We start from the raw sequence: 17,279 nt of genomic DNA, 5'->3' as shown, positions 1-17,279 counted from the left end.
CAGTCTCTCAGAAGTGATATGCATTATGAGAAATAATGGAGATGGAAATTCAGTAGAACTTCCCCCAAAGATTTTGCTTTTTTCCCCTTAGCACTGTCTGCTGAGGGGTTTCTTATAAGAGAGTGTGCATTTGTGACCTACTACCTTAATGTATCTTGTTTGTGGACTCCTATTCAACTATACCCCAACTAAAATGCAGAGAACATGGTCTTCCTCCCCAACAGAGTTGATAATACCCTTAATTAAGGGTTTACTTAGTTTAAGCACAGGCTGAGGAGTTAGTATATTGTGTCTCCCTCATGACCATGACCTTGCCACCTCAAGATGACTTTATGGGCTTTACATACCTTATCTCATTTAATCTTCACATTGTGTGAGGTACCAATAATTTCTGTCCCCATTATACAAACTCAGGTACAGAAAATTTAAGTGGCTAGCCTAAGGTCACATTGCTAGTAAGTGGTAAAGCTGAGTTTTAAAGCCTATGACCTCTTCTCTACTGTAGCATATGGTGCAAGTCTGGACTTGTCTATTTCCAAAGCAGAGGCACTACCCAGGTGACCAGAGGTTATCTGAGAAGGTCCTTTAGATGGCTTTATGGTAGATGGTGTTTATGTCAATACGATTTCACTAAGTTCTAGATGATAGTTGCACAATGTTCTTTAAAACAAACTATTTTTAAAATTCGTTGTATTTTCATTGAGCAAGCCCTTTGAAACCTCTTTTCTCTCTTTTTAAAAAATGCCCTCTACTACCCCCAAAGGACTGCTACGTCAGTGTAGAAAAAGAAGGAAAACCAGAACAGGAGAGCTCAGTTTACATTTTTCTGAGGCAGCATTGACTTTTTGATGAGCTGTTCATGATCTTAAAAAGAAGAAGTGATCTGATCATTGTGACCTTCAGCGCTCTGTGAAAATAGGGTAGGTTGAGCGAGAAGGCGATATGATGCTAGCCATTCTCAGGCCTTCACCAGTACCCCAACGGGGGTGGGCATTAGGGGTGGCACTAATGCCCCCCTCCATTGTCATGCAAGTGTCACATGTATAAATCACTTTACTCACAGAGTGTGCATACTTTGCTGCTCATTGACCATCAAGCGCAGGGCTGGACTAGAATTGGTACCAGCACAGGAGTTTTCAGGAATTTTGTAAGCTGGTTGACATCATGTAACAGATATTGGCTTGAAATTGGCCATGGTGGGAGTATTTTACACTATGGAAATCAGGTTAGAGAAATGTTACAGATCAGGGTTTTTTGTTGTTGTTCTGGTTGTTAAATATTTACCTTTGCAGAGCTCATCAAAGGCCATTGGAGATGAAGACTTCATGAGGGCTTGTTGGTTTCAACCAATTCCCATGCTCGCCTTGACTCATTTTATGCTCAGTATATGATGAGAGGGCTGGAGTGATTGTGAAGAACAGGAGTGTTCGTGAAACCACCCCAGTGTCTCCAGAATGTTGGATTTTATTATTAGTCTTTTTCACTCATCATCCTAACCAAGTGACTTTTTTGAACCTTCATTCGAGGAGAGGAAACCATAAACACCTGAACATGCTTGCTAAGAACATTGTTGATGCCTTTCTGAGCATTAGGAAGACATAGATCTTGCCTTTTAGACAAAAAGTAAGATCGTGGGAATACAGTCTGTCAGTGAAATTTTTAAAAAATATTTTATTTATTTGAGAGAGAGAATGAGCATGCTCATGCGTGAGTGGGGGGAGGGGCAGAGGAAGAGGGAAAAACTCCAGCCGACTCCCCACTGAGTAGGGACCCAAGTCCTCTGGACATGGTGCTCCATCTCAGGTCTCGGAGATCATGACCTGAGCTGAAACCAGGAGTGGGATGCTTAACCACCCGAGCCACCCAGTTGCCCCTTCCAGTGAAATTTTATAATAATATTTAGGACCCCGTTCTCTGGCTTTGCTTAATCTTCTGTAAAGTGTGAATTAGACCATTCGCTTCTCAGTTGGCTCTATATGGAGGACACTTGACACAGTTAAGGATCAGTGCTTTCTTATTTTAAAATTACATAGAAGTGAATTGGGTTTCTGCCAGTTACTAAGGATGAATCTTATGTTGTCTGTAAATGACTATCTTCAGAAAAGGCAAGAGAACCCAAAGCTGTGAATGTAGAGTTACTCTGAGAGCTACAGAGGGATCTTGGCTGTAGGGACCAAGACACAGAGCTAAGTAGGTTATTCCTAATGTCACAGACACTGCCCCTGAAGCCTCAACACTTGAGTCCTTGTATTTTAGCAGCGGGACTACAGGTGGCTCAGGAAGCTAGTAAGGGTCTTGCGCACATATGCACACGCATGCATACATATATCTGTATGGATTCATCTTCCTTTTTCTATTGTTTCCTTCCTTCCCACTCCATGACTTCTCACTCCTTCTTCCTCTATGAAACAACGTGAATTTTTTTTTTAAAGATTTATTTATTTATTTGACAGACAGAGATTATAAGTAGGCAGAGAGGCAGGGAGAGAGAGAGAGAGAGAGAGAGAGAGGAGAAAGCAGGCTCCTTGCTAAGCAGAGAGCCAGATGTGGGACTCGATCTCAGGACTCTGGAGTCATTACCTGAGCTGAATGCAGAGGCTTTAACTCACTGAGCCACCCAGGTGACCCATCAATGTAAATTTTAAAAATGTGAAAGTGGAAAGGTTTATGTACGTATCAGGAGTGGAAAGTCAAGTTGCAGATGGCTCTACAGAGCTCTCTGGAGAGTCCCTGGCTGCCCTCACAGGGCTCCTCTCATTGTGGCTGTGCTTGGGAGGGATGGACAAGCCCTTTGGTTGGCACAGGGGTCTGCTGTGATGAAGCTTCCCCATTCAGGGTTTGTGCACGGCTTCTGAATCCTTTGACAAACACTCCCTGCTTTACAATTAAAGACGATGAGTGTTATTAAGCCAGCCTTTCCCTGTGCCGATCCCTGGGCTACCAGCCTTGACCCTTTAGGATAAAGGGCATCAAACAAAAGGGGAGAACAAAAGAGATGTTCTCCCCTGGTCACCAAACCCCACCCTCTACCCCCCAACCCCAATATGGCCAAGACCAGCTAGTGCTGGTTTAGCAACATTTACTATAAATTGGGATATTGGAGACATAGGCTTGGTTGAGTCCTACTTGGGCACTAACAGAGGGAAAATACACTCTTCTAGAACTCTGCTGTCCTTCAGACAGCATTTCTATCTCAAGGACCTGCAAGTCGTAAAAGACAGTCTGTCAACTTTTGATTTCCTAGACCATGAAGAGGAGTTGACCGAATCTTTTTGCATGTACCCAGAGGTGGGTTTTAGCAATAACAGGCATGAAATGACTGACTGGGACAGTTCTTGAAGAGAAAAAAACAAAAAAAAAAAAATCCCAAACTCAAGCAGAGTGGTGGGGAGTTTGTGGCAGCCATCAGAGGTATCATCTGAGAAAGAAAAGACACACCGTGATGCTTTTCTGTGAACTAAAAACAGAGCAGAGAGTTAGAAACCAAAGTACCACCATCACTGAGGATTTGTTTAGTTTTTTCTTACACACTTCTGTTGCCTTGTCACTTCCCTGCTAGACGAAGAAAAGTCACCATCTTGTCTCAAAAAGACTATGTGGCTGTTTCAGTGAGGATTGGTTACATAGCAAATGCAAAAGTCATATACACGATCTGGATACAAGGGTTTCCAAAAGGTTTAGTGCACTTTTAAGGTTTTTTTTTTTTTTTTAAAGTTTTATTTATTTATTTGGCAGACAGAGATCACAAGTAGGCAGAGAGGCAGGCAGAGAGAGAGGAAGGGAAGCAGGCTCCTTGCTGAGCAGATAACCTGATGCGGGGCTTGATCCCAGGACCCTGAGATCATGACCTGAGCTGACAGCAGAGGCTTTAACCCACGCACCCCTGCACTTTTAAGTTATTAATAATAGTTTTGAAGACCTTTTGTTCTGGTGTTATATATAAGCAGATAAAACTAGATCTTCCTGTTAATTTTCTTCTGAATGTTGAATCGAAATGGCCTTTGAAAATTTTCCTTGAAAAAAAAAAAACCCACACATTTTTACATTAAAAAGTCATCTTTCTCTGATTATAGATTATAGATACCTTATTTAAATTTCTCTTGATAATCAAGTGGTAACACACACACACACTCTCTCTCTCTCTCTCTCTCTCTCTTGCTCTCGCTCTCCCTGTAGGTTTACCCATATTCATAGAGGTTAGATGGCTCAGCTGTTGAGTTAGCAAGCCTGGGTTTGAGACCTCACCTACTACTTATAATGGGGGCTTCACAAAAAGTATCACCTAACTCTCTGGCTCATTGTACTTCTCTGAAACTCTTGCCTTCCAACTTGATCATCAGTCCCTTATTTTTAAAGTTCTGGGTTATTTTAAAGTTCTTCCTTGAGAAAATTATTCCTGTTTTCTGATTTCCTAATATCCTTAATTGTAATTGCTTCATCATGTGTTTATGAAGATTAATTGAGTTAATATCTGAAAGGTACTTAGCACAGTGTCTGGCAGATGATAAGTGCTATGTAAATCCCTTGGTTTGTTATTGTTATATCCTCTTTATACAGGATAATTTTATATCAATGAGGCACCTTTAGAAGCATTGTTGAAGATTTTCTTTTTTTTTTCTTTTTTTGGGGGGTAGTTTGGCATATTTCTCTAATTTCTCTCTTTAGTTTTGGAGACACTGCTATCTGAGAAATAGACAAATATAAAATATCTGTTCAGGAAAGGATGTACTTAAATACAGGAGCTTATATTATCATCTAGGAAACTTTTTAGGCTCTAATGCCAACACTTAATCATTCAGCTGTTCATACTGTCCCTGGACACTGGGGACACAGAAGAGTTCTTGTGTCAATATCTGGTAAGATTGTCCAAATCTAGTAGTTAAGTTAGGGCAGGGAATATGGCCAATTAAATCCCACCACCATCAATACCTCCCCCCAAAAAGTGATTCCAAGTTGAAAATTGTTTGTAGGAAGTGATATTGGTAAATTTTATGGGTAAATTGTTAGTTAGGAGTACCATTTGACTTTAAGTGATTAAAGAATGACTTTATTTTGGGGGGGGGGTTGGTTCTCTTGTTCTTTTTTCATTTAGCAACATTTTCTGAGCTCTTGTTTTAAACCAAATACTTATCAAATACTTATATTTAAACCAAATACTTTATCAGAAGTTAGAGCTATAGAGGCTCCTGGGTGGCTCAGTGGGTTAAAGCCTCTGCCTGCTGCTCAGGTCATGATCCCAGGGTCCTGGGATCGAGCCCCGCATCGCATCGGGCTCTCTGCTCAGCAGGGAGCCTGCTTCCTCCTCTCTCTCTGCCTGCCTCTCTGCCTACATGTGATGTCTGTCAAGTAAATAATTTTTTAAAAAACCTAAAAAAAAAAGTTAGAGCTATAAAGTTGAGAGAAGCAGATAAGACTTCTGCCCTCACAGGGCTTATATTCCAATAGGATGAGACAAACAATAAACATTTTAGTAAATGACTTAGTTCTAGGCAGTGCATTGTTGAGAAAAGCTGGTGGAGACCACCTGAAATTGGAGAGTCTGAAGAAAGCCCACCTTAAGCCTGAAACTTAAATAGAGTAAGAATGGACTGATCATTTGATAATCTGCAGAAAGTACTTTTCAGGCTATAGGTAGAACAAGAGCATAGGACCTTGAAGGCAGATGGTCTTGAAGTGTACGAGCAGAGGTCCTGGAAGGTGTGCAGGCCTCAGAACCACCCAGAGGGCTTATCACGACTCCCATTCCTGAGACCTGTCCCGGGCCACTAGGTCTGGGTGGAGCCTGAAAAGGCACCTTTGTCCTGAGCTCCCAGTGCAGCTGCTGCTGTGGGGCCCACCAGGTGAGCACCCCTGGGGTCGGCGGGGTGGGGGGGAGTGAAAAGATGAAGGGGTGGCTGCAGCGTTGTGAGCTGGGGGCCCCGAGTGGGACACGCAGCTGGGGGAGGAGGCAAGGCCCCAGGATCTCAGCCTCAATGACAAGTGCGAGTTTAGTGTCAGATCTATGAGGAGTCGTTGCAGGTTTGAGCCCCGCCTTGCCACAGCTGCTCTTGTTCCGAGGTGATTACAGTAGAAGGTCTTTGGTCTTTTTTTTTTTCTTTTAAGATTTTATTTATTTATTCGACAGAGAGATCACAAGGAGGCAGAGAGGCAGGCAGAGAGAGAGGGAAGCAGGTTCCCCGCCAAGCAGAGAGCCCGATGTGGGGCTTGATACCAAGACCCTGAGATTATGTATGACCGGAGCCAAAGGCAGAGACTCACCCCACTGAACCACCCAGGCGCCCCAACAATCTTTGGTCTTTGAGGACTATCTGATTCTGCATGGCACTTGCCCCCGTAATGGCATGTGCAACAAATTCTCCGCTTTGTGGAGCAGAGTCACAACCATGCTCAGGTTTCGACAATAGGAGACATAGGCAGATGGGGTTTCAGATAGCTCAACACTGACTGAAACACATTCTCTGTATCTGGCACAGAACATTGAACCCAGCAAGGACATAATCAAAGCATATTTTTGATTTTTAGCAGCAGGCAGTATTCTGTCCTTTGGGGACAATACTGAAAAAATACAAAACAATTAGAGGCTTCTATAAGCAGAGGACATCAAATGTGTAATAAAGTGTTCAACTGAATATTACCCTATGTAAATGTTAATGATGCAGATAATAAGTGTCATGGCCACTAAGAAGTGGGAGAATTGTTTGAAGTTACTAGGGAACGCTTTATACAGGCGAGGCCTTCGAGCTGGTCCTTAGAAAATGGTGAGCATTTGCCGAGTTAGGGGGAAGGGAAAAGCATAGAAAAGCCTGGTCTCAGATTCAATTAACATTCAAGGGATTATTGTGTTTTTCCCAAGTTTTTGCGGGTTCTACTGCCTTTCAAGGGAAAGCCTTACATGTGTTTCTGGTTCCTGAGTACAATTGAATTACTAGTCCATTGTCTGCTAAGAGCTGTTTGGTCAAGGAGCCCTGGGGACTTCTCAGAAACTTTTATCCTTTGAAAGAAGCTGTCCTGATTTGCCATTGTTAATGAAACTTGTACAACACAATGCTCAAGTTTAAGACCCACTGAGAACATGACCATGAGCCCCCTTTCTTCTCCACATGGGGGAACCACATGGCAGATAGGAACTACAGAGACCCAGCGGCAGTGCTGCTCCCCCAGTGCTAGTAATTGTCTTGAACTTTCCTTATGTCATATCCTAATAGCTTTGTATTAGGAGTGATGGTCTGTATTGCTTCTATCCCTCATGAATAAATACAGAATGTCTTGCCACCCAGAAGACAAAGCCTTTGTAGTCGTGTCTCTTTTGAACATGCATCCCTAGGACTCCGCATACATACATTTCAATATTCTGTGCCCATGTGAGGCTTTGCTTTGGAAACGGTGAAATATGTGCTTAGTGCAGTGGGTATATTTTTACTCTGTCAAGTGCTTTTTTGCATCAGATCTTGAGTAATATATTTGATGAGTCAAAGGGCTCGCCTCCTTTGCTGAGGCTCTCTTGGGAGTTATCTTGAATATTAAGATAGTTCTTATTAGCTCAGATAATTCCAAAGGTGCGGATTTATCTTTAATCCCGAGGTTAAGGCAGAAGACAGAAATGAAAAAGAGCAAATGGTAAAAGAGAGGCCCCAGGCTGACCTAAAGAGAGATTTTAATGACAACCTGTAAAGTAGAGATCACCAAACTTTTTCAGTTGCTTTCTCATATCCAGAAAAGATTTTGAGGGTGCCTGGGTGGCTCAGTGGGTTAAGCCTCTGCCTTTAGCTCGGGGCATGGTCTTAGGGTCCTGGGATCGAGGCCTGCATCGAGGCCTGCATCGGTCTGTCTGCCCAGCAGGGAGCCTGCTTCCCCCTCTCTCTCTGCCTGCCTCTGTGCCTGCTTGTGATCTCTCTCTCTCTGCCAAATAAATAAATAAAATCTTTAAAAAAAAAAAAGGAAAAGAAAAGATTTTGAGAATGCCCCCCATAAGTGTAATTATTTCTACATCAGATACTTGTACCACTGTACTTATATATTGTTGACTTATGAAAAGCACACGAAAATAGAAATAATAAAGAAAAAGAATCAAAAGAATGCAATTTCTAATATTTTCTTCCTATCCCTCAAATAATTCTCTTTTGCATCCTCTGGCATATGGACACTGCTTTTCAGTACACCCTTCTGTAAACCAATAGTGATAGCACAGTATAATATACTGGTTCTCAAACTCTAGACTGTGTCACAATTTCCTGGAAGCCTGTGAAAACACACATTTTTACCTCTTTCTGAAGTTTCTGATTCAGTAGGTCTGGGACCTCATCTTTTGCCTTTCTAACCACTTCCCAGGTGATGTTGGTCTGAGAAATAACACTTTAAGAACTACTGATGTAGCTAGCTAAGAGCATGGTTCCCAGAGATGGTTTACCTAAGTTGGATATCATGGTCCTTTCATTACCAAATGTGTGACCTTGGGTAGATTACTTATATAAGCTTAGTTTTTTACTTTTTCTTTTTTTTTTCTGTGAAATGGTTGATCAAAATTACTTACTTCTTAGTGTCACTGGAGAGCATAATGAGGTAATGTAGACAAAGTGCTTAGTACCCAGTACTTACCACCTACAAAACACCAATATATGTTGGCTGCTATATGCTTCTCTTTCTTTTCCTCTTCATGTCATCAAACATCTTTTTAATGTCATAAAGTAAACTTTAGGGACTTTTATGCCTTAATTCATAAGAATCATGGGAATAAATTTTTTTTGCTTTACCATTATATGTCTAGAAAGACCATATTCCAAATGAAGTGTCTTTCTAGTTGGGTGATAGAGATGAAGCTCTTTTGAAAAGTCTGCCTAAGAGAGAACAATGTGTTCAGCCCTCTCCCTTCTGTGTGTAACTGTTGATAGTCTGTGGCTAAGTGTGTATCTCTGTAGTCTTTTGTATATCCTGATTCTCGTTGCATGATCTAGAGATGACATTTTGGGAGGTTGTGGTTTTGAATGTTTTGGGGCATGGGAGTCGCAAAGTCAAGTGCTTGCTTTGAACTTCATTGTGAACACTTGTCTCTCTCCTTTTTTCTTCTCTCCCCCTCTTCTTATGGATTACTAGGACCAAGTACCACCTGCCAGGAAGATTCATGTGCCAACCAAGGGGTCTGCATGCAGCAGTGGGAAGGCTTCACCTGCGACTGCTCCATGACGTCATATTCCGGAAACCAGTGCAATGATCGTGAGTACAACCTTTTCATACTTGGGAGTGTTTTCACTCTTTTGAGGTTTAGAGAAAACTTAAGGAACATAATGTAAAAGGATGGTTCTTCTGAAAGAATTGTAAGCAATTTCCTCCTCCAGAAACTTGGAAAATAGAGCACTGGTGCTCTTAATGGAAGAGCAAAGAGATATTACTTGTTCAACATTACTACATGTTTTCCCATTTGCTTACTACATGTGTTTTTTCTTTAGATTAGATTGCCTGTGTCTGAGAAGCAAAAAACAAAAACAAAAACACCCCCCCCAACAGCAACAACAAAAACAAAACAAAATCCAGCTCAAGCAATATTTTTGCTCTAAGGAGTTCGGTTTTTCCATAATTAAGTCATCTGGATAACAGTTTTGAGACTCTTCCATTTGCATTGTCTAGAATTTAGAGGTTATTTAAAAAATCTAGGTGTTTTCTCAAAATTCTGAATTTAGAGAATTTCTTAGCTCTTCCAAATGATGAAGACATTCAGAGTTTATTATTTTTTCTAACTAGAAATGTTTTAGGCATTCTCAGGGGCTTTTCAAATATTTGGAAATTCCCTGTAGCTAACTCTGTTGATATCTGTTTGGTTTGTATGTACATAGTTGTTCTGTTTATATATGCATTTCTATTTTGTACATATATTTATAAGTATGTATCTGCATATTCGGTTCATATTGGAAGAGAGCCAGTTGTTAATTTTGTCCACTAGCAATGCTTCTATCAGCTGATTTAATTCTAGAAGACTGATTTCATGAAGATGATTCTAGAGTTGATGGTAGAGATACTTTAGTTCTGTGGGAATCTATAACCTGTATCTCCACGGCCTTCTTATGTTACTTTCCTAACATGGCTATTTTTAAAGAATAGGCCAACGCCTGAATTTTCTGAATACCTATTCAAAGAGGTTTGTTGAAAGCCCTGACATAGTGGATCCTGCTGATCTTCTGACTTTCTAAATGGTAGGAGTTTATATTGTGATCTGAACTTGTAGTCTGTTGACCTCTTGGTTTTATAAAAAGGTGTGTGGTGTTATCTGAGCAGATACTAAAGTCACAGTATGGTTGCCTAAGTGGGAGTAGGTACTGACTACAATTCTATCTCTATCATGATCACTTGGTTTTTCTTGAATCCTTATTTCTCAACTTTTTTTTTTTCATGTGCATAGTTGCCCCGTGTTCTGTTTCTCATTTTTTCTCATAACTTTTTGTCTTTATATGCTCTGTCAGTCTCTTAAGAGCTACCTGGAGAAACAGGTGGGAACTGTACCAATGTAGAGATAAACATCTTTGTTTCTCATTGATCTAATGTAAGCAGGTGCCTCTAGGTCTATAACATAAAGGACGTAGTATCTGCAGAAAGTTTTGGTATCAGATTATTCTTTCCAAGTACTTGGTATTATTGAAAGTCTTATTCCCACACTTATGAGTCAGAAATGCTGTTGTTTCACTTCGAAATAGGCAGTTATGGACCCACCCAGGATATCTGGGCAGTTGTGCTACATGTTCTTTATTTGCCTTCCACTTTGATTGCATAGGACTCATTGGGAAAGCTTTTTATCCTAGATGGTGGCATAATGCTTCTTTATCCTCCCAAGTTTATTCCATATCCTAAATACATACCACTCCTGGTAGAAAATGGTCAGGACGAGACTGCCCACAGAAAATGCAGAAAGGTAAGTGATTCTAACTGCGGTGGATAGCATGGTCTTCAGAAGGTACGTATACACTTTTCTCTCATTGATATGTTCTTTTTGGCCACCCAGGCCCAGGCACTATTTTCTACTAAAAATCAATAGGACTCTTCCTGGATTTCTATGATTTTTTCTCTGACTTTGTCAAGAGCAGATGCCATGTCCAGAATGAAGACGGTTACAGTATCTGACTTGAACAATTTGTCAGTATATAATGAGGTACTAGAGCGGATTGGGAAATGTCAGCTTTCTTTTGTGACCATACCACGTCATCCTTCAAGGATGCTTCTGAGATATCCAGGCCTGGGTATTGTATTCTGGATTTTATTCTGTAAACCGTACAGATGAAGGTTTTATTGTAGAAGACCTTGAGCCCAAGTTGTTAAAGAATCTTCTCGCTTCGTCTCTGATTGGAGAGCAGACCAGGGCTGGTATGACTAGACGGCTATATGGAAGTGTGAGCAAGTACATTTTAATTGCAGAATATAAGGAATAAATAGAGTTCAGATAAACTGGATATAACTGTCATGTGTAGATATGCAATTTTAATGAAACCGACCTCATATATCAGAAATTTAGGTTGCTTAGAATTGTACAGTAGATGTCTCTGTATCCCATGATTGACGTTGAAAGTATCGGGGACTTTTCTTTTGGAATTAGCATTGGAGGCAGTTTGTTCAACCTAAAAAATCAGCCTTACCTGTTTACGTCATAGATCATTACTTTCTGTACGAACCTTGACCTTTAGCGTTGTAATTTGCTACTTTATCTCACAAACGTCTTCAAAATTGAGTTCACTTTTGATTTTCTCTGGGCCTCTGTTAGCAAATTCTTGGTAGTTTCACTTGCATCAGAAGAAGAGTTTTCACCTTCGGAGTCACCAAGATTTGAATAAATCTCATGCTTATCATTAGGAAAGGCTGTGGGGAAAAGTGCAAAGGAAGGGGAACAGATAACAGTAAGTGAATGGAAGAGGAAAGATGAGCAGGGCTGAGTCTTAGATGGAAGAACGCAGAGGCCATTAGTGATTGCTTTGGTAGCATGCGTGCAGCAGGTGGCCTGCCTTTGACCTAAATAACAGAAATGGAGCACGATGTGATGATTGGAATGTCAAGGAAATAGGGCCTTTACCTGATTTTTAGGAATAGCGTATTCTACAGAAAGTCGCATATATCTAAAATACATCGTATTTCTGACAATGCTGTCATAGGACCCTATGGTTGATTTAAGAGTCTATCTAGTGGCAACAGACTGTTTTGGTGGATGGTTGGGGGAGAAGGTTTGGATCTCTTATTTTCCATGAGATCTTTCTCAGGACAACAGATTGACCTCAGTTAATGGAAATTTAAAAAACAAAAAAAACACAAAAAACAACACAAAAACACAATTTCTTAAGGCACGTCCAAGAATAGAAACTAGTTCAATAGGAAAGTGCTAGGTTTTGATATTTTTCAAAATAAAGGGTTCTATTCAGTTCATCATGTATAGAAAAGTTACTTGTATCTGGGCATGATTTGTAAGTTTCTAAAGAAATGTTTGCATTTTAGCATTCTCCACATTTTTCCTAGCATTGGTTTTTTCATTTATGACCTTTGATTTTTCTTGCCTGTTTGCCAAATTGGGTGTTTGCTTGATGAATTTCAGGTGCTGTCACATAGTTGTCACCTCCATGAATAGAGGTTATGTTTAGAAATTATATCTCATTTAGTACGAATAGACCAAGCATGGATGGGTTTAACTTTATTCCATCATTTTCTCTGAGAGCATGGTGGATTGGTGGAGGCAGTGGGTGAATTTCAGGTTTTGTTTTAGAGAGAGCCATGCAAAGCTGACACAGTGATTGTGAAGGTGTGGCATGTCTTCTCCGTGGCTGGTTACCTTGTGTAAGAGTGGATCTCTTGTACTGGATAGAAACCAAAAGTGATCTGATTGGAAACCCAGGTATAACTGATTTATTAATTGTCTTATGTAGTTTTAAGATAAGATCTTCTACCATTTCATCTAAAAGCAGATTCACAGGGAGTTTCCTCTAGGTGACTTTTAAAGCTGTTCTGAAACCATAATGAACAAAATCATCCCAGAAGTAATTTGGGGTTCATGTAGGATCCTGTGAGATCTAGGGGAGGACACACCCTAGTAATGTTCTCCAAAGAAAATCTTCAGTTCTTCTGAAAAACTCAAACCAGAGAGGGCTGACTTCTTAGAAGGTGCATACCACCTGAGTTCTGACTTAATGATGGAGCTACATTTTAAGAACAACAGAAGAAATGGAACCCCACACAGTTTCTCATAGGGATATTCTTTTTGGATATTGGGTTCCTACTGGTATTTAAAATCAGGGCCGAGGGCCTCGGAGGTTTCAGTGGGTGGTAGCCATCACAACGTAGCAAATCCAGTCCCCTTTCCTGTGATGTGGGCAGGGCGACCTGTGGTTGAGTCCCTCTCTCCACAATACCGCACAATGTTGCACAAAATCCAATGCCACTTGCATATACCCACACATATACGAAAGCGTTGTCATTCCTGGGGGCTTTGTGAAAACAGCGATTTTAAATATCTTACACCAGTCCTTACCACAGCTCTCCCTGAGCGTGTGTATGACAACGGTAGTGAGTTGCGCACAACTTTGAGGTCTCATTATTGCTCCTGGGCCCTGGAGAAGTGAATGTGAGACAGTGTAATGCGTGTGAGCGCTTAAAACACAGCAAGTTGCTGGATTTAGAAATTGGGTGTTTATCAAGGTTTTGTGGGAAAAACAGAAGGAAATAAATGTGGGTCCTCAGCCCACGCTCCGCAGCCAGCGACCTGTGCTACATGGCTGGTCCTACATTGCGGGCTACTTGTTGGAGAAATTGCTAGGTTCACACTGGCACGTTATAATAGATGTTCTTTGCTTGCAACAAATCAATAGCAAGCAGCTGTGCATCGTGCAGACAGTGGAGTGTGAAGCGCCTTTTCAGATAGTTTTCTGCTGGAGTGGCTGTTAAGCTGCACTGTTGGCTATTGATTGGTCTTTTGCTTTTTTTTCCTTATTGTGTAGGTTTATTTATTTTTTTAATGTAGGTTGGTGTATTGATTAAAGTTGTTAAAAACACATTTCCCATTCAGGCTTCAGAAAAAATGAGCAATGTATGCATTCCTTAGTGTACAAACAAGGAAATAGACATGTGTATGTTCTTTCTGTCTCCTGGATCCATACAGATACACGGGCATTACGTTACAAGTCTGTGTTGTTATTTGTACAGCAATAATTTCCAGAGATATCAGACTACAATGTCTTCATGTTTTCAGTTACGTGTTTAACTCCTACCTCTGTTTCCGGGTTCTGCCCGTCCTATAAATAAGCCATATCTGAGAAGTTTAGTTTTAAGTTATTTGTTTGCTGTTTAAAATACTTTATTATTTCCTCTTTCATTCACTCACCAGACACTTTTTGCAGATATGATTGTGAATAAGATAACACCCCCATTCGCAAAGACATTAGAGTCTCACAGGGGAAGACACACACGGAAGTGCTTTAGTAGAAATATAAACCACATGTAGTGAGGGCTCATGAAGGGGAGAGGCATCAGTTGTCCCTGGGGTGGAGATTCCATCAAGAAGAGCTGATCTTATTGAGGTTTTTCATGGACCTATGAGTCTTGAAAAATTTCTAAGTAGCTTCTAAGCATATATGGTAAGAAAGAAGGCAGGAAAGAGAAGATAGCATCCCAGCAAGAGAGAGAGGGAGAGGCAGGCTGCGGCCAGGGCTGACATTCTGGCTGCCTGATTTTGCTTTATGGTGCATTATATGCATTTTTCAAAGTATAGAAAACATTATTAGATTTTGTCATCTAGTTTAGTAGCATGTCCAATATGGTGCTCATTTCTTTGGGATTAAACCTCCATGTTGAGTCTTGGATGAGGACTAACAGACCCCAAATATTTTTTCTTTGAACCACTGTTGGAAATTTGTCTTAGAAATGCATTTTAAGTGAACCCAAATTTTTAAAAAGTTGACTTGTAGTGTATATATATTGTTAAATTATAAAAGATAGCACAGCCATTAAGTTAATTAGCTTCAGAATCAAACTACTTTAATTGTCAATGCTAACCCTTAACTGAAATTGATTTAGTCACTCAGCTTCTTGAAGTTTTGGTACAGCACCAGGAGTATGATAGAAGTAGTGATAGTTTTTTTTTCTTTGTAACTAATAATATTTGACATTTGTCAAGTCATTTTTTTGTTCCTGACACACTACTAGGACCTTTATAGAGATGCCATCCCTTTAATCATCCCAAAGTTCCTATGAAATGTTATTGTCCTGATTTTCACAATGGGGACACTGAAGTCACACAGGAAATAGCTGAGTGAGGACTTGAATCCAACTTTGTCTGACGTGAAAGCTCACATTCTTACTAGATTTGCTACTACTTGCGCCGGGTGTTGTACACAGATAATGAATCCTGGAACACTACATCAAAAACCAATGATGAACTGTATGGTGACTAACAGAACATAATAAAAAGAAAAGATTTGTTACTACCTGATAGTCATTAGAAACAATAACAGTGTAATGTCACTAATTACTAGACTGCAGTGGTTAAAATGCCAGGAGGTCAAGTCTTTATAGACAACCCAGTTGCATAGGAATATAGAGTTGGAAAAAAAAAAAAAAAGCTCTGGTTCTTGGTGGTTCATTTTATTATATTCTGGAATTCTGAACCCTTTAGATATCTCTGCCTTATCTCCCACTAAGATAAGACTTTTTAGTTAGAATATCTTGAGATATGATAGAATTAGAATATCTCCCCATATCCCCAAATATTTATATTTTTATTCTCTGTTGATCTGGATCTTCTGATTTCCATGTTTTCTCTTTACGTTATTGCAGTCTTTATATATGCCATACAACATAGTGAATGACACATCTGATGGGGAGAAGATGGTCTGTGTTGAAAATTGTGACTCTGATACTTAATAGTTATACTACTTTGAAATTAATTAATTAACTCCCCTGTGTCCCCCAAATGTGATGTTTGTAGGTCCTATCTCACAAGAACGCTGTAAAGATAAATTGAATTCATAATCGTGAAGGTCAGGGCATGACACATTGTAGCCCGCGTGGAACTCTGGGTTAGTTTTTGATGTAATTTTCAAAACTTCAAAACTGATCTCACACAAGCATTATTTTCACTGAAGATTGAGGATTGAAGGATTGAGGATTGAAATCCCATCCAAGTGCCATTTTGCAAGTTGGGTAGGTCTGGGAAGGCAGGGGCTGACTCCAGAAAATTCAGGAAGGCTGGAGGAGCAGCCTTGTACCATCAAAGGCAAGATCCAGAAGGTAAGACAGTTAAAGAGAAGCATTCATGAGCCTGCAGGACCTAAGGTAATGGCCAAAGTTATTTCTTTGTGTCTGTTTTTCATTCTTGGACCACAGACATCCACTGTAGCTAACAGGATGTCAGGAGATAGCAGTTGATCCCAGGGTCTTCGAAGAGTAAGGGTGATGGTGCTGGTATTTTTGAGGGGGGCAGTTTCATAGATGCGGGTTTTCACTTGTTGCCCTTGGGAATCACTCTTGCTTACAATTTCCTCTGATATCAAGAAGGGACAGTTTTGTATCACAGATCTGTTATGTTGCCGATTTCAATACAAGTGCAAAATCAAAAAAGACTCACCAAGCCAGGATTACTTGCAGCTTTGTTCTTCTGTATAACCCTCCATGGAAATGAGCTGAGACTCACAGATAACATGTTAATCTCTACAAATCTCAGATGACACTTGGACGTACTGCTCAAGGAGAAATAAGTCTCCACCATGCAGGGTCCTGATAGCTTACCAGGGTTGATTAAGAGTTGTTGGAATCTGTGGCTTCACTAATTTTGCTTCAGCCATCTTTAGCATGCTGTATTTGGAGACCGATTTTATTGCCTATGTTTAATTACAGCCCATTCATTTCTGGTGTGCTTGGCTGGCTACTTATTGATGGTGATGGCAATAATCCACTGAAAGCCTATTGGTTCACTGAAGATAATTTTATATTACCTTGTTAGTCACATACGGGTACAATTTTAACGTTTTTTTCAATATAGACTTATACTTTCCTACATTTATTTCCATCGTATTTATTTTAACTTACATGCAAAGGCAAAAAAAAAAAATACGTAAACTACTTTATTTTCTCTTGTAAAATAGAGCCAATAAGTATAATTTGGTTTCCTTATGTTACTTTTTTCTCCTAACTGTCCCCCTCCCGAGGTATGTGCATTTTTTGATTGAAGTAAAATTTATATTCACCAAAATGTACGGCTCTTAAGTGCATTATGAGAAACGTTTATAGCCGTGTGACTAGCATGCCAGTTGAGATAAAGGACAGTT

General features: G+C 40.2%; 1 protein-coding gene across 32 annotated transcripts in view; it reads left to right on the top strand.

The window, feature by feature from the left end:
* Positions 1 to 17,279, top strand: part of NRXN3 (neurexin 3) — a 1,559,048-nt gene that overhangs the window by 755,687 nt on the left and 786,082 nt on the right. For all 32 annotated transcript variants that reach the window (XR_009399188.1, XR_009399187.1, XR_009399186.1 and 29 more), the window contains one exon: positions 9,091 to 9,210. Coding sequence is in view for 28 of the 32 variants with exons in the window: in XM_059373628.1 (XP_059229611.1) it covers positions 9,091 to 9,210 (120 nt within the window). In the remaining 4 variants the exon portion in view is untranslated. The remainder of the gene's footprint in view (positions 1 to 9,090; positions 9,211 to 17,279) is intronic.

The sequence above is a fragment of the Mustela nigripes genome, chromosome 13, assembly GCF_022355385.1.
Source record: "Mustela nigripes isolate SB6536 chromosome 13, MUSNIG.SB6536, whole genome shotgun sequence".
Classification (NCBI taxonomy): Eukaryota; Metazoa; Chordata; class Mammalia; order Carnivora; family Mustelidae; genus Mustela; species Mustela nigripes.
The sequence above is the reverse complement of the archived record's forward strand: the minus strand, read 5'-3'. Positions and strand labels throughout refer to the sequence as shown.